The 26,540-nt window shown below is 42.4% G+C and overlaps 1 protein-coding gene across 3 annotated transcripts; it reads left to right on the forward strand.

The window, feature by feature from the left end:
* The first annotated feature begins 504 nt into the window (after positions 1-504).
* On the forward strand, positions 505-26,072 carry cmtm7 (CKLF-like MARVEL transmembrane domain containing 7). 3 transcript variants are annotated; one of them, XR_007037693.1, is made up of 6 exons: positions 505-704; positions 1,456-1,632; positions 2,268-2,366; positions 2,746-2,824; positions 4,078-4,188; positions 25,900-26,072. XR_007037693.1 is itself a non-coding variant. In XM_047361473.1 (5 exons), the coding sequence occupies exons 1-5, from the start codon at positions 591-593 to the stop codon at positions 4,089-4,091; spliced, it is 483 nt and encodes a 160-aa protein (XP_047217429.1). In that variant the 5' UTR covers positions 505-590; the 3' UTR covers positions 4,092-4,474. The 3 variants fall into 3 exon arrangements, 1 of the variants encoding a protein (XP_047217429.1); XR_007037692.1 differs by lacking the exon at positions 25,900-26,072 and adding an exon at positions 4,320-4,474; XM_047361473.1 differs by lacking the exon at positions 25,900-26,072 and having other exon boundaries at positions 4,078-4,474.
* The last annotated feature ends 468 nt before the right edge of the window (positions 26,073-26,540 follow it).

The following is a 26,540-nucleotide window of genomic DNA, read 5'->3' on the forward strand; positions in this document are numbered from 1 at the left end:
TATTGGGTCGGTCTCTTAGGATGTACTGGTCAGGATTTCCTCCAAATATGGGTCCAGCTGCCTGTGTGGGAACAGCTGAGTTTCCATATGAAGGCCCTCACTCCATCAGCTGCCAGAAACACTTGGGGAAACATCTCACCTCAGTGGATAGATGGTGCATGCTGGGTGGTGCTGCAGCTCTTCACTGTAGTACCTCCATCTTCTACCCTGATAGAATTGCATATGGTTCATTTCAGGAAGGGTGGAGTGGGGGTAATTTTAGGGCACATTAAGGTCAGCAGGGAAAAGTTGTGTTGTCCCTGGAGTTTAGCAGCATTTTTCTGATTCAAACTCAGAGTTAAAAACAAAATTCATCAGAAAATGGTCTGGAGAACTGCTGATCCAGACCACTTCAGAACCTCACTAGATGTTTGTCCTCAGCTTAAATGAAGGAGAAAAAATGTGTTCATGGCCCGACTGGATAATATTTTATTCTGAAAGTCCTCCCGGAAGTGCCTTTATTTATCAGCGTTAGCTTGACTGCCGAGGAGAAGGTCCGTTTCCATCGACGGGCTGCTGCTGCAGGTTTACTTCACCTAATCAGCGTCACCATGTCCCACACCGTCATGACGACCACGACCACCACCGTCAGGTCCTCCGGGGACGGCGTGCTCAACCTGGGATACAGCCGGACCATCCCGGGACTGCTGAAGATCGGCCAGCTGGTGAGTCCTGCCATGGAGCGGGTTCTAAGGAGGTGGTTCAGCGGCTCAGCCCGCTCACGCAGCTGTTGGGTTCGGTACCGTTAGCAGGGTGGGGGTTCACTGACCGCTCTGTTTTCTGACTATTGGGATTTTTAAATTCCTTTAAAGTTTTTTTTTTAGTCTAAACTTTATTGTTTTCCTGCCGCTGATCAGAGTCCAAACATGGACAGACATTTAGAAAGCAGGGACCCGGGTTCATGAGCCCCCATCCTCCCCCCATTAATAGACAAACAACAAATAATTTTCTCTATTTTACCATTTATCTTTTTTGTTAGTTTCATCGTTACTTTCAGTTTCCTGTCATTTCTCCATCCTTAAAGTCTTCTTTTGTAAACGCTGCTGTTTTCTAACTTCCTCGTAGTTGTATTGAAAAACGTGTCACACGGATCTAGACAAGAAGTGAAGGATTTTGTGAAACATCAAGTCATGTTTTAAAGGATGTGTGACGCTTCCTGTTCTGTTACTGAGGTACTTTACTTGTAACATAACCTGCTTGTTTTATTATTTTTATGGATCAACAGACCATCTAAGGATCAAATTTCACAGGTGTTCAGATAATTCTCAGGTGGAAAACCAGATAGTAGATGTAAAGTACTTTCTTCAGTTATAATTTCTAAAAAAGTCAGTTTTTTTGTCTGCTATAATTAGCTTCTTATTTGTGTCTTTATTAATGCTTGTTTCCTGTTGATTTTGTGTTGTTTTGCGACATAAGCTCTCCCTGATTATCGTCTTACTGTGTATCCGCCTCTCCAACGGCTGGCCCGGGTGGGCGGCCTTCCAGTTCTTCGAAGTGGTGGTGCTGTGGTTCCTGGTGGCCTTTCTCATCTTCTTCCTCATGCACCTGTTCAGGCTGCAGACGAAGATGCCCTGCATTAACTGGCCGCTGACAGTAAGACGTTTTTACCTCCTCCTGATCCTCAGAATTAAGCGACAGGAAGTTGTACGATGCTTCAAACCACACGTTCAAAACAAGGAAGGATGCTTCAGCAGAGCAAAGACGCAGATATTAGTTTAATAGAACACCTGCTGGTTTGTGTGGATTTTCATAGATCATCGTGTTTCCTCTCAGCTCAGAGTTCAGTTTCAGGATGAAAAGTAAAACTTTTCTTGTTTATCATATTATCATTCTTATTCCAACCAGTGTGTTTGTAACAATTTAAATCTGAAATGATCTCAATAAACATTCATTCCAGAGACACTTCATTACAAACTGACCCATGCTTGTCACGAGGTTCTGTTTCTGTGACCGTCTGAGGGAACCTCTGGTCTTTCAGACTTCCAGCTGCTCATTAGTCTGATTAAATGGTAAAAAAAATCCAGACACCTGGATTGCTTCATATGTACCAAAGACTAACACTGTGTCTCTGTCTCTCCTGCAAGATGCTCCAAAACTCCGGAATATGATTAAGTTTTCAACCTTTGTTGGTGAAATATTAATATGTAGCAACCATCTGTCCTGTTTTAACATATTTTAAAGGTTTCACAGTAAATGAACATTAACTGGACTCTGTTTTTGTGTTTCAGGAGTTCTTTCACTACTCTGTGGGGTCCGTCCTGATCTTCATCGCCTCCATCATTGCTGCTGTGAATTGTGGAGGAGTTTCTTCTCTGGTGGTGGCGTCGGTGCGTAACCTCAGAGTGACTCGCTGATTAACCCCGCCTGTCATCTCAGATAAAAATACACAGGTTCTCACCTTCAGCTGTATGAAGAGCAAATTTCCCAGATGTTCCTTGTATCAGACGTTCAGTATTGGTCCAAATGATTTTGAAATACATTTTTTCTGAAATTTCCTGGTTTCACTCTGACACTTTTTGGTTCAGAAACTAGTGGCAGAGTGAGACCTCTGGCTGAATCACACCAGCTCTGAGAACGTCCTGGTCCTTCCTGATAACTATGAAGAATCGGTTCTTCTAAGCTCTCCAGTGTTCTGATTGGGAACAACTTCATTCTGTGCTTTGAATGTCAGCTGTATGTGTGTCAACATGTGTTGTTTGTTTTCAGGTATTTGGGTTCATAGCGACGTTCTTGATGGTTGTTAATCTGTGGACATCTTACAACGTCACATGTGGCCCCACAGCTGGTAGGTCCTCACCTGCATCTACTTTTGTTTTTTTATTTCCACATTTAAAATTCTGAAAGTTCACCCCAGTACATTAATGAACTCATCATCATCATCATCATCAGTGTGAGCACCTTAATAAAAAAACAGATGTTCTGTCAGCTTGCTGCTCTGAAACTTACAGGAGTGTGTTAACACAATGCCAAGGTGGAAAGACATCAGCAGTGACCTGGGAACGGTTATCAGGTCATCTCCAACTATCTGAAGTCCATCATTCTGCAGAGGAAAACCCCTCAGACAGCTGCCAGTCTTCCCAGAAGTGGATGTCACAGCAGATCCAGCCCAAGGTCAGAGCGTGAAGCTCAGAGGAATGACCAAAAACCCAAGAGCTCCATCTCAGACTCTGCAGGGCTCAGTTAGAAGGTTAAAGGCTAAAGGTCAGGACAGGACAGCTAGATAAACACTGAACTAGTGTGGCTGATTGGAAGGGTTGAAGGAGGAAGCCTCTTCTCTCTAAAAGCAAGATGGCAGCAGGACTTAGGTTAGCAAAGCTGCATCTGGATGAAGGACAAGACTTCTGGGACAATGTCCTTGGGACGGATGAGACCAGGGTAAAGATGTTTGACCACTATGATCACAACCATGTTTGGAAGAAGACAAACACAGTAGATCAGCAAAAACACCTCAACTATCAAGCATGGTGGTGGAAGGATGATTAGGGCCTGTTCTGCAGCTACAGGACCTCCGCATCTTGCAGCCACAGAGTGGACCATGATCCCCTCAGTTTACCAAAGGATTCTAGAGTCAAATGGGAGTCCATCTGTCCAATAGCTGAAGCTCGGTCCTAACTGGGTCATCAGCAGAACAAGGATCCCAAACACAGCAGCAAACCTACAACAGAAAAAGAAAAGAACCAAGGTGTTCCAACGGTCTAGTCAAAGTCTAGACCGCAACCTGATTGATGGGATTGAAAAACCTTCAGAGTTGAGCAGAAACCTCAAAGAACTGAAGGAACATTGTAAAGAAGAGTGGATCGCTGCTGAATGTACGTTTCTGTCTAATCTCAAAGAAACACCTACAGACGGTAAAGATCAGCGCACGTAGAAATAATCTCTGAGCTCAGCCGGCGTTGAATGGAAAACGACCAAGTTTTGTTTTTTAGCAATAAATCAGCTGAGACTCAACAAGAAACCTGTGAGCTTCATGATGAAGACCCCTCCCACACTCTGTATCTCATTTACCCATCATGCTTTTCTGTCCCCTCTTCCCTCCAGGTGCATCTGTGTAAAAAGTGATGAAGAAGAAAGCAGATGGCTGTGTCCTGGTCACTTTTCTGCCCGGCAACCACCTGCATCACAAACCTGATTGGATTACAAACTGCAGAGGTAAAAGAAAACGTGGTCCAGGACCAAACTGCCCAAGCGAGACTATCTCAGACTGAACAATGCTTTTCTTATTTCTCACTGAATTATGTCAAGCAGTTAAAGGTGCTCTGTGTCACATTCTTCTGTTCCAGTAACATGTTATCAGTGACCAGCACTGCTGTGAAGTCACTGCTGGATCTTTCTTGGAAAAGATAGAAACATTTTTTTTCCATCATGTCTTCCCTCCTTTCATCATCTGACACCTTAAATCTGCAGATCATCCTGTTTGTGCCATAAACAGAAAAACTAATTTTCTAGTCTCAGTCACTCATTCATCACATTTCCACTGGGTTTTTATCCCAGCCATTCCATGTTTGTTGTTGGAAAATCCTCCAGCTCAGTGAAACAAGTTTGGACCGGCGGTTCATTCAGCTGTTTAATTAACAGATTGTCTTAATGTGCAGCAGGATGTTAGCCCACAGAACATCGCTAACTGGACTCTTGTTGTTCTGGTCATAGACATGAAAAATCAGCATTAACTGTTTCAGTCAGCTGCAGCGACACATCAACATGTCCGCCATATTTGGAGGGGAAACATCAGCCAGTGACATTCCACGTCCCTAGAGCCAGCCTAAGCAGATCGGGATCGGGCCGTCGAGGTCTCCACCTTCGTCTGCCGCCCAATCCTCTTTGCACCGGTCCCGCACGGTTCCCCCTGCAGGTGGTGGGCCCACTGGGGGATGGCCTCGTGTCTCTCCTTCGGGCTTGGCCTGGCCGGGTCCCGCGAGGAGCAACCCAGCCACCAGGCGCTCTCTGATGGGTGCCGACCCCAGGCCTGGCTACAGGGTGGGACCCCGGCTCTGCCGTACCGGACGACGTCACATGCCTCGATCGTATAGTCCTCATGAGGGTGTCTTGAACCGCTCTTTGTCTGACCCGTCACCTAGAGCCTGTTTGCCATGGGAGACCCTACCAGGCGCCATCTGGTCCCTGTACGGGCGGAGCAGGAGTTTGGTCCGCATTGCCGGCACTAAGTCGGACCTGTTCCCGGTGCATGTTGGACTCCGGCAGGGCTGCCCTTTGTCACCGGTCCTGTTCATAACCTTCATGGACAGGATTTCTAGGTGCAGCCAAGGGCTGGAGGGGGTCTGGTTTGGGGACCAGAGGATTTCATCTCTTCTTTTTGCAGATGACGTGGTCCTGCTGGACCCCTCTAGCCAAGACCTACAGCATGCGCTGTGGCGGTTTGCAGCCGAGTGTGAAGCGGCTGGGATGAAGATCAGCTCCTCCAAGTCCGAGGCATCTATACCGGATGCCTCCTGGACGCCTTACTGGGGAGGTGTTCCAGGCACGTCCCACCGGGAGGAGGCCCAGGACACGCTGGAGGGACTATGTCTCCCGGCTGGCCTGGGAATGCCTTGGGCTTCCCTGGAGGAGCTGGAGGAGGTGTCTGGGGAGAGGGACGTCTGGGTGTCTGTACTGAGTCTGCTGCCCCCGCGACCCGGTCCCGGATAAAGCGGAAGACGACGAGTACGAGTCCATCAGCCAGTAGAACATTCAGGTGATCAGGAACCGGCTGTGGCTTCAATTCAGTTCAATCCAGTTTTATTTATATAGCTCCAATTCACAACACATGTTGTCTCAAGGTTCTTCACAACAGTCAGGTTCATACATTCCAATTAATTGTAACTATTAAACAGTTCAGTCAGATTCAGTTTTTTATTCAAATTGGATAAAAAGTTTTTCTATCTAAGGAAACCCAGCAGATTGCATCCAGTCAGTGACTTGCAGCATTCACTCCTCCTGGATGAGCATGTAGAGACAGTGGACAGTCACTGGTGTTGACTTTGCAGCAATCCCTCATACTGAGCATGCATGTAGCGACAGTGGAGAGGAAAAAACTCCCTTTTAATAGGAAGAAACCTCCAGCAGAACCAGAACCAGGCTCAGTGTGAGCGGCCATCTGCCACGACCGACTGGAGGTTAGAGAGAACAGAGCAGAGACACAAAGAGAACAAAGAAGCACTGATCCAGGAGTACTTTCTATGGGAAGGAAAAGTAAATGTTAATGGATGTAGCTCCTTTAGTCGTTTCATCTAGAAAGAAAGAACAGATAAACTCTGATCCAGTTTTCAAGGTTAGAGTCTGAAAGAGAGAACATAGAGTTAGTTACAGTAGAAGCTCAGTCAGTAGCCATGTCTAGGAGAGAGAAAGGGTTAAACACTGAAAGACAGGGCTATGTGGATCATCTGTAGAAGGTGAGCATTAAGTTGTTGCCAGCAGAAGCTTGGACGATGCCCCTCTCCAGAAAGGTGTCACAGGTAGACACAGAGTCAGGCCAGGTGTAGCTTCTAGGAAGAGAAAAGAGAGAACAAAGTTAAAAGCTGAAATAACAGCAAATAATGCAAAATTGGAGAATAGTGTGAGAATGTAGCAAAGAGAGTGAAAGTGGTCATTATGTCCTCCAGCAGCCTAAGCCTATAGCAGCATAACTACAGAGATAGTTCAGGATAAACTAAGCCACTCTAACTATAAGCTTTATCAAAAAGGAAAGTTTTAAGCCTAGCCTTAAAAGTAGACAGGGTGTCTGCCTCACGGACTAAAACTGGGAGCTGGTTCCACAGGAGAGGAGCCTGATAACTAAAGGATCTGCCTCCCATTCTACTTCTAGAGACTCTAGGAACCACCAGTAAACCTGCAGTCTGAGAACAAAGTGCTCTGTTAGGAACATATGGACCAATCAGATCTCTGATGTATGATGGAGCTAGATCATTAAGGGCTTTATATGTGAGGAGGAGAAGTTTAAATTATATTCTGGATTTAACAGGGAGCCAATGAAGGGAAGCTAAAATAGGAGAAATATGATCTCTCTTTTTAATTTTCATCAAGATCTTTTAAAAGATTTGGCCCAGAATCTTTTCACAGAAACACAGACAAGAACTTAGGCTTCAGTCAAACAATCAATGTGTAATAAAACTAGAAGCTAAATCAGAAACCTTGAACCGTGAATGTCAGAACATCTGGGTCCAAACATGTATCTTCATTTGCGTCTGCAATTTTCCTGTCGGAGACCTGACAGGTTTAACAGAACCTTCAGGTCCAATTTCTCCAGAACCATTCAGAACTGAAATCTACTGGAGTGGATGAGAGTGTGGGTGTGTCTCTCTGCACTCTGGGCTCTGATTGGTCAGAAAACTGTAAATCCTCCAGCAGTGGCTGGAAGGAGACAGAAACACCTACGATTGGATGAAGAAATGGCTTAAATCCAAAAGGTTTTGAATATTTTACTGGGTCAGAACATCATCACACTCTTAAAGTGTCACAGCATGTGGATTCCATCAATCTGCTTGGATCTTCCTTCTGAAGATTGAAGCGGAGGCGTATAAAGATGTGTCTCCAGTAATCTGTGCTGACAGGCTTCGTCCTCCTGTGTAAACACGAAACAGTTTTCCCTCCCAGTATGGCGGAGTTATTAAGCTGCTGACCATGCAGTGTGCAGCTGCTCTTATGTCTGTGACTCAGAGCTGTAGTCCTAACAAACATCATCCTGTCTGCTGTTAAAATCATTACTTCAAGTAGTACATTACTAATTAGTTGCAATGCTAACAAAAGGTATCCAGACTAAATTATTAATCTGTGTGACATATTTGTATTATATAACTCTTAAATGAATACATTTGTCTGCTTTTAAAGGGTATTTTCAGCTCACTGTATTTGTTAGTAACTCTCTCTCTGAATCGTCACTTTCATTTTCCACTAATCACATTTTCTTTACATCCCGTTGAAGAGTTTTTTTTAAACGCAGGCCAGCAGAATTCCTCCTTGGTGCTTTTAACTAAAATAGTCTGGGAAAAGTTTGAATTTACCTTAAAAGAACCAGAAAATCAGCCAAAGGAGAACTGAAATCAAGAACCACGTTCATGTAGAGGATCAGAACATCTCTGATGTGGAAATCTGTCTGCACAGATTAATAATTTATAAGCACACAGTTATTTAAATGTATTTTACAACAAAGATGGAAACTTGGGTTTTCAAAACCTGAAATATTCCAAAGTTTACAAATATATAACTAAATGTTTGCATGGATTAAAGAAATGGAGGCATGCACCAATAGAAAAAGTGAATCAAGCATATTAAAGCACATAGATGAAGCATTGATACCTTGACAGGAGACTTAAAGAACAGATGTAGACCGAAGTCTTTTGGAAAATATGTACCTCACTTTCAGAATGAAAAGATTAAAAATATAATAAAAATTAAATGTAGCATGCATTTGTTATATTGGCAGACTGAAAGAACAGACTAATGTGCATTGTGAAAATAATTACCCAAAGTGCTGCACTTAAAATGCTGTGACTGTTGAAGCACAAACTATGCCTCCAAATACCTCTGATTATTATCCTTACCATGTCCTCATATTTCCTCTGCATGTTTGAGCAATCTGCTTTTATTCAGTGAATGCAGTGTTTTATTAATCTGTGTACAATGATTTCCACACAGAAAACATTTTCAACATTAATCCACTACTTTTGTTTGATTAAAATCCAGCTGTTCTAAAAACAACATATGAACTGAGAATATTGGATTATAAAAGAAAAAACCTTAAACTAAATATGTTTTTTTTACTTCATTTTCAGTTTTAGTATAAACTGAGCTAACTTAGCTGAGGCTAAAACTTAAAACAAAGATCATTACAGTGGAACAGTTTCATGCAGAGATTTTAATTTATTACAGTTGATTAAACAATACATTAGGTTCAAAGTTGGACTTTTCCAATATTTTCCAATATTTCATATTTTAAGGGCTTAGTGAACTGAACAAGCACTCTGTCTAATTAGCTCCCTTTCTGGAAGCCTCTTACTATGCTAGTGTTAGCCTCTTTGCTAACTAAGAGGCTAATGCTAATGGGACCCTTCTACCATGGAAGCTTGTTTATTTTTTTATAGCCTTTTAAATGTTAAAAACATAATTGAACGACTTTTAACATAATATTTCCTGTTTATATATCAATCATAATTGTGTTTCTAGGAATAAAAGCCCCTTTTTATTGTTAGCAATGCCCTCTTTGATTATGTTTTAACCTAAGCTAAGTTAGCTTAGGTTAGCCTGTTAGGCTAACGCTACCATAGCAAGTGTTGCGTATTGGTGCTTTATCAACGCTGAGGGAGCGGCAGCCTTTTAAAAATGTTGCCTAGTTTGATCCTCTAACATGAACAAACTTCAGCGGAGTTTAAATTTGATTGTGCTTATTTCCTGCTCTTCAGTGTTAGTCTGGGTTACTTGCCAGGTTTTGTCTCTGCTCCCTGATGTCCAACCGCTGTAGTTTATAAACCGAAACATTTAATAACTCACTCCTGCAGAACATGAAAAATATACACAACCAGATGAAATAACGTTGATATGAAAGCCAACATTCAGTCAGTGAGCAATGTGCTAATATTCCTGCCTTATTGATCAGATCCCAAACACTTCTGCTCTCACTCTGAATGTGTTTCCTCGGTAGTGGCGCAGAGCACAGAAGGAAAGATTCACACCTAAATCTGTTCAAACGTTTCTCTGTGGTTTACTGAACAAATGTTGCCTGTTTAATCTCCAGACTGTTGTCTTTATTCTGGTGCGTATCTTTAAGCTCTGACTCAGGGTGTGACGGTAGCAGTCCTGCAGGATGGCTCTTTGAATCTCTGTGCTGATGAATCTCACAGTAACAGAAAACATTACAGACAAACCCTGGAAGTTACAGGAACAACCCTGAATGAGGACTTTGTGAGGTGAAAATGTTCCCTTCACAGTGCATTAGTTTTGCTTCTCAGACAAATTCAATTAAGTGTGAATTTGGTTTCCTGGGTTGGGTCTTGTACACAAACTGCAGCACCACTCATGACCTCAGCCCAGACTTTTAGTCCTAAACGTGCAGCTGAAACCTGCTGGATGTCTCACAGTCTCTGAGTAAAGCTCAGTCTGTCTGTCCTAATGGACTGTCTAAAATCACACACTGTCGAGCTTTTTACAGCTCTGCTGTCTTCATCACCTTTCAGATGCTCACATCTACTGTCGCTGATGTTCACATTCAGATGTTTCTGTGACGGTCCACTTTGTTCACACAAGCTGTCATGTTGCGGCTTTCGTGCTGACCTGTATTTTTATTTGAGCAGCTGGATATGTCAGAGTTTTATTTCTCTTTATGATGCACTGCTAGGATTTATCATATTTCATGCAGATATTCAGTTTTAGCTCATCCTTTTGATTTGAAGCACTTGTTTGAATCACTGGAGAAGAAATAGATCAGCTGAATATTTAAGATTTTGTATTTCTATATAGTTGAAACTTTTAATATTACCAAGTTATCCTTCGATATCTTATTTTGATTGATTTTAGATGTTCTTATTGATCCTGACTTTTGATATTTCTGCCTGGATGTTGTGCATGGATCCAGAAGAAATCCATTGGTTTACTAGAGTTTAGACCTTGCTGTCAATTTTCAGTGGGAAAATCCAGTTTTCCAACTATGGAAGCTGAACCCGTTTACAGTAGTGCATTCATTCATCAGTCTCCTCTCAGAGAAGGTTTTCTCCACACAAACTCTGATCAGATTGGTTCTGGTTCCAGGCCAAACACGACTGTTTACATGATTTATTTAGCCGTGAATGTGTTTCTGAGGCTTTAATGGTGGCGTGGATGCAGAGGAAAGTGGGCTGATCCGAGGCTGTTGGCCCACTGGGTTTTATTCTGCAGAATGATGAATGGGTTTTCCTCTTCCTGTTACAAGTTTTCTGAGAACAGAGGTTGACTGTTCAGCTGGAGCCCAGTGGGCCTGAACACCCCGATGGTCCACATTGTCGTTCTCCAAAGTGCCTTATTGTTCTGCTTATGTATAGATTTGGTCACATGGTTGCAAGGAGAACAGAAATTGTAGAACCGGAAGGAACCTGAAGTATGAGGTGCTGCTGGGATGGGAAAAGATGTCCTCAGTATTTTGTCCCATCACAAAGAACTCGCATGACTTTTGTTGTTTTTTTATGTTTTTTAAAACTACATCCTGTAATTTGTTGCATCTTTTCAATTAAAGTCTCATTGCACCATTTTGTCTCGTTCTTATTTGCATGTAAGGGACCCACTGTAGGAGAAAAGCTGCATTCTGTACTGATACTGTCAGGCAGAACCAGAACACTTTCACACCAGTCAACATAAAACCAGTATCCACGCAGTGACAAACCCAGTTCCATTCCAGAAGCTACAGTCTGACCTGGAGGTAATCAGGACCACATGCACACCAGCGTTACCAGAGCAACTGACGGTATGAGAGAGGGAAGGTCAGCAGACACAGAAGATACCTTGTAGAAACACGACAGCCTCACCAGTTCTGGTGCTGTTTCATTGGAGTCACACCGTGGGTCTGAAACATGCTGGGCGGTCCGGGCGTGTACAGATTGACCCAATATTTAAACCATTGTGTCATTTGAAGCAGTTCCATGATCCATCCACCCAGCAATCACTCATATAAAATTCACAAGGTGATTTCTATCAAACTCCATCGGGTGCTGCTAAAGCTGTCTGATCTTCTGTCTGTTGAATGAACCTCCAGTCCTGAGATCCTGCTGCCCCCTGGTGGATGTATGACTATCTAACATCCATCCAGGTTGAACTCTTTCCATAACAAGTTACTGCTGAGCTCTTCCTCTACATTCCTCTACCTTCACAGTGAGGGACAGAAGTGTTTTAACTCATGGTGTGAGAGGAAGTGAAGGTAGTGGGCCTATCGGACTCAGATCTTACTCTGTTCTTCCCATAATACTTTTATTCTAAGGGTCCATTATCAGGGTAAAAAGCGCTGTATACGGATAGCTAATTACAGTCTAATTGTTTCTATCAGGGAATTCACAGTAAATGATGAAACGTCAGCTTTCTGAAGGACTATACTGTCCCTTTTAACTCCTGCCATTAGTAACTTAAAGAGGAACAATTTAGAATGTACTTGGACTTTAGAAAGTAGGATTAATGTAGCTGTTCCTCATGTAAAACATCAGGTGTTCCTCATCAGAAAGGTTAAGGATCCTTTAACAGATCCCCGTGGAACTCCACGACAAATAGATCTGACAGTATTGTCCTGAATCTGAGCTGGTGACAATGGTGTAGAAAACCTGTTTCCTAAATCTGTTCCTTAAATCTGCTTTTAATTTGACCTAAAGGTCAGAGATGGAATTAAATCAAAGTACTTTATTAAATTAGAAGTTTTGAAGCTCAGCTTAAAGTTGTCTGGATAGGTGAAAAGCATCATGTGAAGAACCAGACAGTGTTCTGGAGAAGCAGATCTTTTCCACAGAGAATCCAGTTTAGGTTTAAAGAAGGAAGAGTTTGGGAAGATCGAAGTGTTTCATAGAACCCAGATGTTCACAGAGCCGGAGGTCTTTGATAGGATTCTAACTCATGATTTCTCCAGGGAACGCACTGACTCGGCTCTTCTTTTACTCCACCATCCTTCAAACAGGTGGTTTTCCTGCTGCAGCTTACTCCTGTAAACTAGGATTGCTCATGTCTGATGAGCTACAGCATTATGACCAGTTCTGGCTCTTTGGGGCTTGGGTTTCTGGTGAGACTTCTACCCATCTGGTTTAGGATTTGGATCTGGGCTGATTGGAATAAAGGTGAAGATTCTGGGCTCTTCTCTCTCTAAATGGCCCGTGATGTGAATTTTGTTGCGCTGCTGTAAATATATTTGTGGTTCTGAAGTTCTGCCTCAGTGCTGGATCAGATTTTTAACTAGCAGAACGAGCCCACTGATCCCAAAGAATCCCTCCACCTGTTTGTTTGACACCATTTAAAAATGAACTGAGGAATAAGTCAGAGCTGAAAATAAGCTGGTGCTTCCTGAGGGGATAAAGTCCACCAGGTGTGTTTCAGTGTGAACTTTCCACCGTGGGCTCGGATGGCGGAGGGTTTGTTTGGCTGAAGGAGGGCGACTGAGTCACAGACGTTTCTGCTTCAATTCCTGCTGCAGGAAACCAAATATCAGCCTCACAAAAACTGCAGAAAGTCGATTTATTTGTGAGAAACTCAGAACTTTCTTCTTTTTGTTTCACTGTTTTCAGTGTTGAACTCCAGACGGTGATGCTTTTAATGGATGTATTTTTGCAACTGGTTTTTATTGGTTCAATCTGGTCAAATAAAAAACAAGTATTTTAATGTTTAAACTGTTAGTTTTTTTGTTTTTTTTCAGCTGACTAATAAAACCTGGAATAAAATGTTTCATCACGGTGTTTAAAACCCGTTTTCTCTCCATCAGGACGTGTACAACATGCACCTTGTGGATAAACGAGGTTGATTTCCTAATTCGCACCTGGTCTTTGCCTGTAAGTTTCATTGCTCTGTAAAGAAAAGTAACTCCAGATTATAAGTGAACCCTACCTGCTAACTGGGTTTGTCTCACAGAGGCATTTAATCACGACTGATTTTGTTTTATAGAATAAAGGTGCTGAACTCTGAATTCCTCCCAGAAGATTAATTACTGCAGCAGTTTCTGTGGGAGCCTCTGCAGGACCTGCACAATGTTAGATAAATGGTTCCTGACTGTCCTTTGCTTCCCCCTAGTGGTGAAAGTGTAATTCACAGGTACAACTCAATAAATTAGAACGTCATTGAAAACTGAATTTATGGAAATAGTCAGTCAGTCATTTTCTACCGCTTCTTCCATAGTGGGTCACGGGGAGCTGGTGCCTATCTCCAGCAGTCTATGGGCAAGAGGCAGGGTTCACCCTGGACAGGTCACCAGTCCATCGCAGGGCAACACACAAACAATAAAGCACACACTCCTTCATACACCTAAGGGCAATTTAGAGTGACCAATTAACCTAACAGGCATGTCTTTGGACTGTGGGAGGAAGCTGGAGTACCCAGTGAGAACCCACGCATGCACGGGGAGAACATGCAAACTCCATGCAGAAAGACCCCCGGCTGGGAATTGAACCCAGGACCTTCTTGCTGCAAGGCAACAGTGCTACCAACTGCTGGAAATAATTCAGTTTAAAGTATAAATGTATAAATGTTAAACACTGCTCAAAAAAATAAAAGGAACACTCAAATAACATCCTAGATCTGAATGAATGAAATATTCTCATTGAATACTTTGTTCTGTACAAAGTTGAATGTTCTGACAACAAAATCACACAAAAATCATCAATGGAAATAAAATTTATGAACCAATGGAGGCCTGGATTTGAAGTCACACACAAAATTAAAATGGAAAAACACACTAGAGGCTGATCCAACTTTGATGTAATGTCCTTAAAACAAGTCAAAATGAGGCTCAGTATTGTGTGTGACCTCCATGTGGCTGTATGACCTCCCTACAACACCTGGACATGCTCCTGATGAGACGGTGGATGGTCTCCTGAGGGATCTCCTCTCAGACCTGGACTAAAGCATCCACCAACTCCTGGACAGTCTGTGGAGCAACGTGACGTTGGTGGATGGAGCGAGTCATGATGTTCCAGATGTTCTCAATCGGATTCAGGTCTGGGGAACGGGCGGGCCAGTCCATAGCTTCAATGTCTTCATCTTGCAGGAACTGCTGACACACTCCAGCCACATGAGGTCTAGCATTGTTCTGCATTAGGAGGAACCCAGGACCAACCACACCATCATATGGTCTCACAAGGGGTCTGAGGATCTCATCTCGGTACCTAATGGCAGTCAGGTTACCTCTGGTGATCACATGGAAAGAAATGCCACCCCACACCATTACTGACCCACTACCAAACCAGTCATGCTGAAGGATGTTGCATGCAGCAGATCTCTCTCCATGGTGTCTTCAGACTCTGTCACGTCTGTCACATGTGCTCAGTGTGAACCTGCTTTCATCTGTGAAGACCACAGGGCGCCAGTGGTGAATTTACCAATCCTGGTGTTCTCTGGCAAATGCCAAGCGTCCTGCACGGTGTTGGGCTGTGAGCACAACCCCCATTTGTGGACGTTAGGCCCTCATACCATCCTCATGGAGTCGGTTTCTAACTGTTTGTGCAGACACATGCACATTGGTGGCCTGCTGGAGGTCATTTTGCAGGGCTCTGGCAGTGCTCCTCCTGTTCCTCCTTGCACAAAGGTGGAGGTAGCAGTCCTGCTGCTGGGTTGTTGCCCTCCTACGGCCTCCTCCACGTCTCCTGGTGTACTGGCCTGTCTCCTGGTAGCACCTCCAGGTTCTGGACACTACGATGACAGACACAGCAAACCTTCTTGCCACAGCTCACATTGATGTGCCATCCTGGATGAGCTGCACTACCTGAGCCACTTGTGTGGGTTGTAGAGTCCGTCTCATGCTACCACGAGTGTGAAAGCACCACCAACATTCAAAAGTGACCAAAACATCAGCCAGAAAGCATCGGTACTGAGAAGTGGTCTGTGGTCCCCACCTGCAGAACCACTCCTTTATTGAGTGTCTTGATAATCACCAAAGATTTCCTCCTGTTGTCTTTTTCATTTGAACAACAAGATGTGAAATTAATTGTCAATCAGTGTTGCTTCCTAAGTGGACAGTTTGATTTCACAGAAGTTTGATTTACTTGGAGTTATATTGTGTTGTTTAAGTCTTCCCTTTATTTTTTTGAGCAGTATATATTATTTCATGTAGTTTCTTGTATGAGAAGAAACGTGGCCATCAGAAACTGAATTTGAATTGCTCAGACTGAATCTGTATTTGTGTAATTTGAAATTAAATGCATTGGTTTGAAAATTAATTTCACTAAACTGAAACTGAATATAACGGCTTAAAACTGAATTAGTTTGCTTTGAAAATTCAGTTTGATTACTTTCACTTTCAGGTCTGAAATTCAGTTTTTTGTGTCACACATCCGGGTCCTTGAAGCCAGAGATTAATCAAACACAGATTTACTGATTCACGGATGTCATTCACTGTAGCTGGGTCCAAATTCAGGACTGCATCCTTTAAAGGACGCATTTGTAGTCCTGGATGAGGCGACGAATGCTGTCCAGTCTCCAAGGTTCCAACAAATGTGTCCTTCTTATCCCCAGATTTGAAGGATGGGTCCAGTGTGTCCCACCCTATCCCATGATTCATTGCGGGTCGATATAGATTGTATCAAACGGAAGTTGCAAAGAGAAAAGCTGTGAATAAAATCAGATATATTGCGCATTCTGTGAAACAACTGAACATTTACAGTGTTTTTAGACGAGAATGTAGTTGTGTAAACCTAAAATATCTGATCAGTTTATCAAGATATCGCTTAATTAAACAAATGCGCCGATATGTTCGTCCGCTGCCCCAGCAGCCGCTCGCCTCACCAACTGTCAGCCTGAACCCCGAGAGAACAGCTGACTCCCGGCTCATTGTTTTCAAAATCCCGCTGGGTTTCTCCAATGGATGGAAGTTAAACAGATAGAATTCAGTCAGATGAAATCTAATATTAATGTTTGGTTTATTTATAATAATAATTATTATAATTATAGGCCGTGGGTCTTTCTGCATGGAGTTTGCATGTTCTCCCCGTGCATGTGTGGGTTCTCACCGGGTACTCCCACAGTCCAAAAACATGCTTGTTAGGTTAATCGGTCACTATAAATTGCCCTTAGGTGTATGAATGAATGAGTGTGTGTGGTTGTTTGTGTGTTGCCCTGCGATGGACTGGTGACCTGTCCAGGGTGACCCCGCCTCTCGCCCATAGACTGCTGGAGATAGGCACCAGCTCCCCGTGACTCACTATGGAATAAGCGGTAGAAAATGACTGACTGACATTATTATGCTCTGCAAATAAACTGATTTAAACTTTGTTCCTAAAGTTAATATGTTAATTCAGTTTCAATTCAATTCAGTTTATTTATATAGCACCAATTCACAACACATGTCGTCTCAAGGTTCTTCACAACAGTCAGGTTCATACATTCCAATTAATCCTAATAACTATCAAACAGTTCAGTCAGATTCAGTTATTTATTCAAATTGGATAAAAAGTTTTTCTATCTAAGGAAACCCAGCAGATTGCATCCAGTCAGTGACTTGCAGCATTCACTCCTCCTGAATGAGCATGTAGAGACAGTGGACAGTCACTGGCGTTGACTTTGCAGCAATCCCTCATACTGAGCATGCATGTAGCGACAGTGGAGAGGAAAAACTCCCTTTTAACAGGAAGAAACCTCCAGCAGAACCAGAACCAGGCTCAGTGTGAGCGGCCATCTGCCACGACCGACTGGAGGTTTGAGAGAACAGAGCAGAGACACAAAGAGAACAAAGAAGCACTGATCCAGGAGTACTTTCTATGGGAAGGAAAAGTAAATGTTAATGGATGTAGCTCCTTCAGTCGTTTCATCTAGAAAGAAAGAACAGATAAACTCTGATCCAGTTTTCAAGGTTAGAGTCTGAAAGAGAGAACATAGAGTTAGTTACAGTAGAAGCTCAGTCAGTAGCCATGTCTAGGAGAGAGAAAGGGTTAAACACTGAAAGACAGGGCTATGTGGATCATCTGTAGAAGGTGAGCATTAAGTTGTTGCCAGCAGAAGCTCGGATGATGCTGCTCTCCAGAAAGGTGTCACAGGTAGACACAGAGTCAGGCCAGGTGTAGCTTCTAGGAAGAGAAAAAAACAGCTATTTATGGACATGTGTGATTGTCTCCAGCTGGTCCACCTTGGGAATCATCAAACCTGACTTGTTAGGAGTTAATCTGCTGATCCAACAGCGTTTTCTTCTCAGTGAGAATGAAAGTGTCCCTCAGATGATTCTGATGCATTTTCTGCTCCTCAGCGCTCAGATTGATGAGCATTTCCATCTACAGGTGACAGAAACAGAGGAAGTTTCACAGTTTCCATCCGACTGAGGTTGTTTTCATCATTTTCTGAGGTGTGTTACGTTATTGAGGCTGAAAGTGATTCAGTTTCATTTCTCTGGTTTAAACCATAAAAGCTCAAAGTCTTGAAGAAACATCAGGTTTGATGCTCCATGAATTAAACTGGATGGAGTCATTTCAGTGGATTTAGGGGAGGTTTAGTTCTCTGTAGTTTATTATTGTTAATTTGACACATTTTCACGCAATGTTTATTTTAGTACAGTTGTGCGTAAAACATAGCACCGCAAGGTTTTTGTGCGTAAGTACGCTTCATAAATGAGGCCGTTGGACTTTGGACCACTGAGCAACAGCGTGGTTCTTTTTCCTCAGCCCAGGTAAGATGTTTCTGATGTCATGTCTGGTCCAGGAGTGTCTGTGTGTCAATGATCAGTCCTGAACCCCATGAATGAGTCCATGTTTACACGGCCAGAACATAACTCTTTTGTATTAAAATAATTTTTTTTAATTCTGATTAAAATTGTGACTTTCTGAACCTGGTCCAGACTCGTCCCTTAAATCTAACAGCCGATTTCCTAGTTGTACATAAATATATTTTATCCATCTAATAATCTGAGTTAACTGTGCCATTGAAAGCACATTTTGTAATTTTTATTGCAGTTATTAATTAATTAGATAATAAAGGAACAATTTTGCTTCATTCTATGAGTCTCTTACAGGCTAATCATTTTGTAGTGAATGTTTTCATTACCTTAATGTGTTCCCCTGGTGGTAAAACCACATTGTTTTAATTATTTTATTATTTTTTATTTAAGCAGGGGTATCTTGTTGAGATTAAAAATCTCTTTTCAACAGAGACCTGGCCAAGAACTGCAGCAACACACATACATCACCAATTAGGCTGCTATAGGCTTAGGCTGCTGGAGGACATAACGACCACTTTCACCCTCTTCGCTACATTCTCATACTACTCTCCAATTTTGCATTATTTGCTGCTATTTCAGCTTTTAACTTTGTTCTCTCTCTTTTCTCTTCCTAGAAGCTACACCTGGCCTGACTCTGTGTCTATCTGTGACACCTTTCTGGAGAGGGGCAGCGTCCGAGCTTCTGCTGGCAACAACTTAATGCTCACCTTCTACAGATGATCCACATGGCCCTGTCTTTTAGTGTTTAACCCTTTCTCTCTCCTAGACATGGCTACTGACTGAGCTTCTACTGTAACTAACTCTATGTTCTCTCTTTCAGACTCTAACCTTGAAAACTGGATCAGAGTTTATCTGTTCTTTCTTTCTAGATGAAACGACTAAAGGAGCTACATCCATTAACATTTACTTTTCCTTCCCATAGAAAGTACTCTGCTTCTTTGTTCTCTTGTGTCTCTGCTCTGTTTCTCTCAAACCTCCAGTCGGTCGTGGCAGATGGCCGCTCACACTGAGCCTGGTTCTGGTTCTGCTGGAGGTTTCTTCCTGTTAAAAGGGAGTTTTTCCTCTCCACTGTCGCTACATGCATGCTCAGTATGAGGGATTGCTGCAAAGTCAACGCCAGTGACTGTCCACTGTCTCTACATGCTCATCCAGGAGGAGTGAATGCTGCAAGTCACTGACTGGATGCAATCTGCTGGGTTTCCTTAGATAGAAAAACTTTTTATTCAATTTGAATAAATAACTGAATCTGACTGAACTGTTCAATGATTACGATTAATTGGAATGAATGAACCTGACTGTTGTGAAGAACCTTGAGACAACATGTGTTGTGAATTGGCGCTATATAAATAAAACTGAATTGAATTGAACTGAACCATTAAACTTCAGTTGTTAATGCAGGACTAAAGTATCTCATGGTAAAGAAAAATAACACACACATAAAAGTAAAGATGCAGCTGATTCCAGTCTGAGGGAGCAACAAACTGGAAGGATTTCTTGCTTTGCTCGGTGCAAACTTTAGGTACTCATCCTAACGCTGAGAATAACCTCCTGAGGATAATGGGGAGGTAAACCCTAGATGGTATGGAGGACCAATCCTCCCATAATTAAGAATATGCTGAGAAAAAATAAATGGTCAATAAATAAATTAGAATAAAATGATTAGCATGTGGCATATTTTTATCTTATTGACATATATTATAAAAAGAAGGGGGCCCGGGATAGAGCCTTGTGGAAAACCCTTGGATACTTGAAGACACCTGCTGGACAAATAAAGTGATTGTCAGAGAGACTTTTCATCATGATTTCATGGTCAACTGTGTCAAAGGTTTTAATAAATGAATAAAAAGAGCTGAACTGTGTTTCTTTTATCTACAAAACCAATTCAAACATTTAATACTTGTAACGTTGCTGTAGTAGTGCTGTGCATCTCTCTAAACCCAGACTGTAGTTCATGGAGAGGTAGTTGGAGGTCTAATATAGATGAGTCTAAACTTCCTCTCATCATGTTTATGTCTAAGCCAGGGCTCTGCATCCTGCGGCTCCAGAGCCACATGTGGCCTCTTGATGCCTCCACTGTGGCTCTTATAAAACCGTAAAAGAAAAAGTTTTAAATATAAAGGCAGTAAGAAATGGTGGTTAAAGCAGTTCTTCTGTATGTTTTCCAATGGTGCAACGCTTTAAAAGAGCCTTGCACCAAGATAGTCCTGGGTCTGAATCCTGACCTGGGGCCGTTCTGGATGTTCTCCCTGTGCATGTGTGGGTTCTCCAGCCTCCTCCCAAAACCCCAAAACATGCTAGGCTGACTGGTCGCTCAGGGTAATTATGTCTCAGTGTTGACCTGTGATGGATGAAGAGGTCACCACTCTTCAGGGTGGATTCTCCTCTTGCCCAGCGGCTGCTGGAGATAGGCAGCAGAACCTGCCTTCTCCTGGGACTTTAGAAGAATCTGGGGGTATACAACAATGATGGATCAATGAACTCACTGCGTTTGATGTGAATATTTAAACAAGAACTGAAGCAGTGCTGCAAAACACCACCAGATGGTAGCATTACACCTAGATTTACCCGAGCAGAATCAGAACTGATCTGGAACCAGTGGAACCAGAGCAGGTTACAGGTTGCCATCAGATAACCAAACCAGTTGTGGTGAGATCAACTAGCTGGTTTGTGACCAGTAAGATTTTCTGCTAACTGGTAAAATAATTACTGCATTTGAAAGCAGGATCCTTCTATAAAGTAATGATTCTACATATTTTCAGTGTTTTATTTCATGTCATCTTCGGTCTTTGTTTCATTGTGAACTGGATTTGTTGTAGATTGAATCTCTCTGAACATCTCCAGCCTGAGATGTTCTTTTCAGATGATCACCAACCTGCTGGAGCTGATACATGGGTCAGCAGTCTGTTACAAAGCAAGACCAGCCCATTTTCCTCCTGGTTTGTTTATTGAGTCTTTTTGTCTGCTGTGTGAGCAGCACTGATCAGTCAGATATTAAGGGTTTTATTAATTGTTTTGCTAAATCTCAGTATTTAAATGTATTTTTGGTTATTTTGAGAAGAATTGTTTATCTGACCAAGATGCTTTAATGATGCTCTGAGACAAACAGTCTCTGCAACTAGTTAAGGACTTTCAGATGTTACCGAGTGATGGCAGGATGGAGCAGGAGATGGACAGATGGATCAGAGCTTCATCTGCAGTAATGGGGATGTTGGTTGGGTCTGTGGTGGAGAAGAAGGGGCTGAGCTGAAGGGTGAAGCTCTGGATTAACTGATCTATGTTCCAGCAGCTGAAATAATCTGTAGGATGGTCAGACTGCGTCTGAGGAGAGAAGCTCCATAATCCAGGTGGAGCTCAGAGAAGCTGTTCCTTCTCCACATCCGTGTGACTAAGCTGAGGAGGTTCATCTAGAGGATCTTGAATGCCTCATTTTGGAGGTTTTCCTGACATCAAATTGTAAGGAGACCCCAGAGTAGACCAAGAAATCCCTGTTGGAATTATTTCTTTATGGAATACTGTAGGATGGATGGATGGTTTATTTTATTATTTTGTATTATTTTATAGTTTGGACACTTCTAAAAATAAAAATGTTCATTTTAGTCTTTTTGATGTCTCATGTCTGTCTCGTCCATCTAAGAGTCTCTGTCCAGCTTTGTAAGCTCAGACCTTCAGATCTTCCTGCTTCATTTGTCTTCAGATGCTTGTGGTTTTCAGTCCTTCTTGATGTGTCCATCCAGAAGTATTTGTCTGCGTACTTCTACATGTAAATGAACTTTGATGACATCCTGTTCTTAATCTATAAGCTCCAGTTTGTTGATGGACCACCGTTGCCAGCAACAACAACTTTAACTATTCTGTAAACATCTTCCAAGGTTTAGGAGTGAGTTCATAGTTAGATCAGAACCAGAACTGCAGCCTCCACTCTGATTCATCCCAAACGTTTTCAAGAAGGTTGAGGTCAGAACTCTGCAGGCCAGTCAGGTTTCTGCACACCTGCAGCCGTGGAAGTGATTGGACCACCAGAACTCATTGATCTGTGTGAAACGTGCCTGCATCGTGTTACTGTGATGTCTAAGCTAATCCTGCAGAGCTGTGGTCCAGTTGGTTCCTGCTTCCATCTAACAGTTCAGGCTGTTTTCTGATGTTGTCCTGCAGGCTGACCTCTTCCCTCATCCTCCTCTCTGTGTTTGTCTTCTGGTAAAGCTGAACCTGCTATCAGGTATTTATCTGGAGATGTTTCTTGAGAAGAACGAGCAGGTTTATAGTTCTGCCCAAAACTGATGGGCTGCAGCTTCTGACCACTTAGGAGGAACAGGACATTTTCTACATCTTTCATGTCTACACTACCTGCTGCAACATGTTCAGTAAATGCTGCAAGATGTACGGAGAGATGGAGTGTGAGAAGTTAGACTAGAAGACTGCTATGCTTTGAATCTTTAAAATATTTTGCTTTACGGCATTTATGACTTTAGATGTATTAAGGCATCAGAAGCTACAGCAACATGTTGGATTCACCCTGAGGGCTCAACTAAAGCAATTCCTCAACCTGGTCCTTCTTGAAGGTTTCCTCTACATAAAGTAATCATCTTCATGAGGGAGAAGAAGAATTCAAAAAGAATTCAGAAAAGTTTCATCTGTCATAAAAAAAGATTTCAAAGGAAGCAGTTTCTTCTGGTCAGCATTTAACCTCTGCTTCATCATCTCTGCAGCTGAACGAGAACAGAGGAAGAGTTTTGATAATTCTGTTCTGAACTGAGGAGGAACCTGATGATTCTATATGAAATCAGATCATTTCAAACTTTCTGCATCCAAAATAAAAGGACTTTACTGTCATCTCCAAAAAATATCTTTCTATAATCATTTGTTGTTCTCAGGAACTTCGCTGGATCTGCAGAGTCGCATCTCTTCCTCTGGTTTTTAACACTCTGCTCTCTGCACAGCTGGAAGTGTCCTGAAGAAGACTCAGACCATCATCACCCCGTCTTCTGAGCATGCTCAGGACCTTCTGCAGCTGAAGGGCTGGAAGTCTTTGTGTTGTCATGAAGCAGATGGTGAGTCAGAGTTCAGCAACGTCGTCTCTGGCCTTTCACCATCTGACACCTCCTCCTCCTCCTCCTCCTCCTCCTCCTCCTCCTCCTCCACCTCCTCCTCCTCCTCTCTGATGATCTGAGAATGTGATGAATGTGTCAGCGCCGCCCCATAACTCTCTGATCTTCTACATGTCAGAGACAAATTTAGCCTCACAGTTTCACTTTAACAGTTCATCTTGTTTCAAGTAGAAAGAAAGAGCCTCAGAGTTTACCTGCTGCTGTTTTCTGAAGAGAAGAAACTCTGAAACCAAAGAGAAGAGCTCCACAAAGGCCTGCTGAACCTCTGCATGAAAGAACCAACAGCTTGTCAGTGAATGGACCATCTGTCTGACAGCTGAACTGAAAATGAAGCTTTGAGCAGGATGAAGGATGATCTTCTGTGCCCAACAAACTAAACAAAGACGTGAAGGAGGATCTATCAGAGGAAATACCTCTGCTCTAGTTTTCTGCTGTCCATCCATGGACTTCCTGCAGAGTTTCTATCTATCCACTATTTTTTCTTCATTCTTGTTTCAAACCCACCTGTTGCTGATGTAGAGCAAGCTCTGCACTGGTGGCAACATGATTCTGTAGTACACTCTCAGGAAGAAATGGTCCTGAGATGGACCCTGTTGGACGTCCTGAAGCTTCTTCTCTGCAGCTGAACCTCTCAGTTTGAAGGTCTTGATGATCCAGAGAACTGTTCTTCTATCTGTGATGTTCTCAGCAGCAGTGTTCCTAATGTTTGGATGCAAAGTGATGCTGCAGCTTTTCTTTGCTAACACAGGGAGACAATGATCTAATCTTATCTGCTCCTCAGACTGATGGGGTGATTTCATTTGGACTCTTCCACAGCTTGACCTCAGTGATCATGTGACTGTACGGACAGGAAGTTATATCATTCAGTTTCAGCTGAATCATTCACGGTCCTCTAATGTTGTTACGCTCTCAGAGTTCTGGTTCTGGTTTTGTCACACAGATACATGTCTTATAATAAGCTCCAGCTCAGAGAAGACCTCCCCATGAGAGTTGTTCTGGTCCCAGGAGCTTTTCAGGGCAGCTGTGTGAACTTTCCAGTCGGCCTCTGTGGTCCTTTCACACCTGGAGCTTCTCATTAAGCTGCCGAAGCTGAAGGTTAACGCTGATCTTCCTCCAGATCAATCCGTCTGTAATCACCAGAGAGGAATTTCTGCTGAAGTTACAGCAGCTGCCATCATTGTGTTTGGACCATATACTCTAACCATATAATGTGACTCGAGCTGCACGGTAGCAATGTTGGTAGCAATGTTGCCTTGCAGCAAGAAGGTCCTCTTTAAACATGGAGTTTGCATGTTCTCCCCGTGCATGCGTGGGTTCTCTCCGGGTAATCTGGCTTCCTCCCACGGTCCAATAACATAACTGTTAGGTTCATTGGTCTCTCTAAATTGCTGTTTGGTGTGGATGAGTGTGTTGGTTGTCCTGTGTGTGTCTGTGTTGCTCTGCGATGGATTGTCCAGGGTGTACCGTGTGTCTCGCCAATAGACTGCTGGAGATAGGCAGCAACTCCCCTGTTGTAATTATGAATATGAATATATTATTTAATGTTTAATAATAATAATTTAATATTTTATCAAATAATATTTGGGTCTGTTAAGGATTGTCCTGTGAATACCAGCCCAGTAAGGTGATGGTATTAGAACAGAATAGAAAGGAGTGAGACGAGCTCTGACATTATTGAACAGCATAAACTCTGCACATATATGGAATAAATTCACACAATTTCTTAAAATACAAGAATTTATTAACAAAAATAAGTCAACTCAAAGTCAAACATATTTCAATCAACAAACTCTTTACTTTGCTAAAACAATCCAACTAAACTACCAAGCAGAATTAAAGAATAATGAAGACTAATGGACTATGTACAATATAAACAAGTTGATTAAAAATGATTGATAATTATGACCAAAAGAGTGATGCAACATTACCATGCAATGTTTATGTTTGAGAACCAAGGATTATCTTGAAGAATCTGGAAATGAAGTTAAGTTAGTCTTGGAACTAACTTAGGCAATAATCAGCAACGTTTAGACAACCATTCACAATGTAAGATCAGATAAAATATTATTTTAATAAAATAATGTTTTAAAGAATGATCTGCTGAATAAAACCAACCTTCTGGATGACTAATTCTCAACGGTGTCTCATTAGCTGCCTTTATTTATTGAAATAATATTTGAAGAAATATTATTAAGGGAATATTTTGGAAAAGTGTCATGATTCCAGCCCTTCAGCTCACCTTGACTGTGCTGATTACTCATTGCCTTCACCTGCACTGGGCTGCTCCTATTTAATCAGCTGCTCGTCACCAGCTCAGTGCGAGATCGTCTGTTGCCTCTGTCACAGCTTTCAATCCTTGATTCATGTTTCAAGAGAGTTTTTTCTGGTTATCTGATCCTGCCTGTTTTTTGACCACAGATTTCTGCCTTGTCCTTCTGCTGTTCGGAAAAATCCTGACCTCACGTTACTGAAACCTGCCTGTCTCTGACTGTCTCTGGATTACTGGACTACCCCTGCCTGAAACCCTCCAGTGCTTTACCTTGGATTGTCTCCTGCTTCTGCATCTGGTTGGTGGAGATATTCTCTGTCTCCTGTTTGTTCCTGGAACCCCCAAGACCTCCTGTTGTCCACTTCCCCTTCCTCCCCGGCTGGATTTCAGTTCCCTGATAAACCTCCATTCCTGTCCTTCCTGTCTGACCGCTTCAGTGGAACCTCTTCTACCCAATTATTATTATAATTTTTTTTCATATATTAAAACTTTGGTTAACCATTCTCTTGTCTGGCTGCGTTTTGGGTTCTGGTTGAGTTGCTTCATCGTTACAAAAAGAGCCAAATCTTTCTGGAGAAATGTGGCTTAATGGTGTTTACTTATCAAATTTAGTAAAATGATTTTAATGAAATATTATTTACTGGATCGAAAACTAAACCTTTCTGGGTAAATATTATTTAGCACCAGAATCAAAAACATACCTTTCAAATACCGTTAATAAAAGGGTTAAAATGTATAAGCGTGGACGGCGTGTTATGGCCGATCTTCTGTTTAAAATCACCCTTTAAAT

This window comes from Girardinichthys multiradiatus, chromosome 3, assembly GCF_021462225.1.
Source record: "Girardinichthys multiradiatus isolate DD_20200921_A chromosome 3, DD_fGirMul_XY1, whole genome shotgun sequence".
Lineage (NCBI taxonomy): Eukaryota > Metazoa > Chordata > Actinopteri > Cyprinodontiformes > Goodeidae > Girardinichthys > Girardinichthys multiradiatus.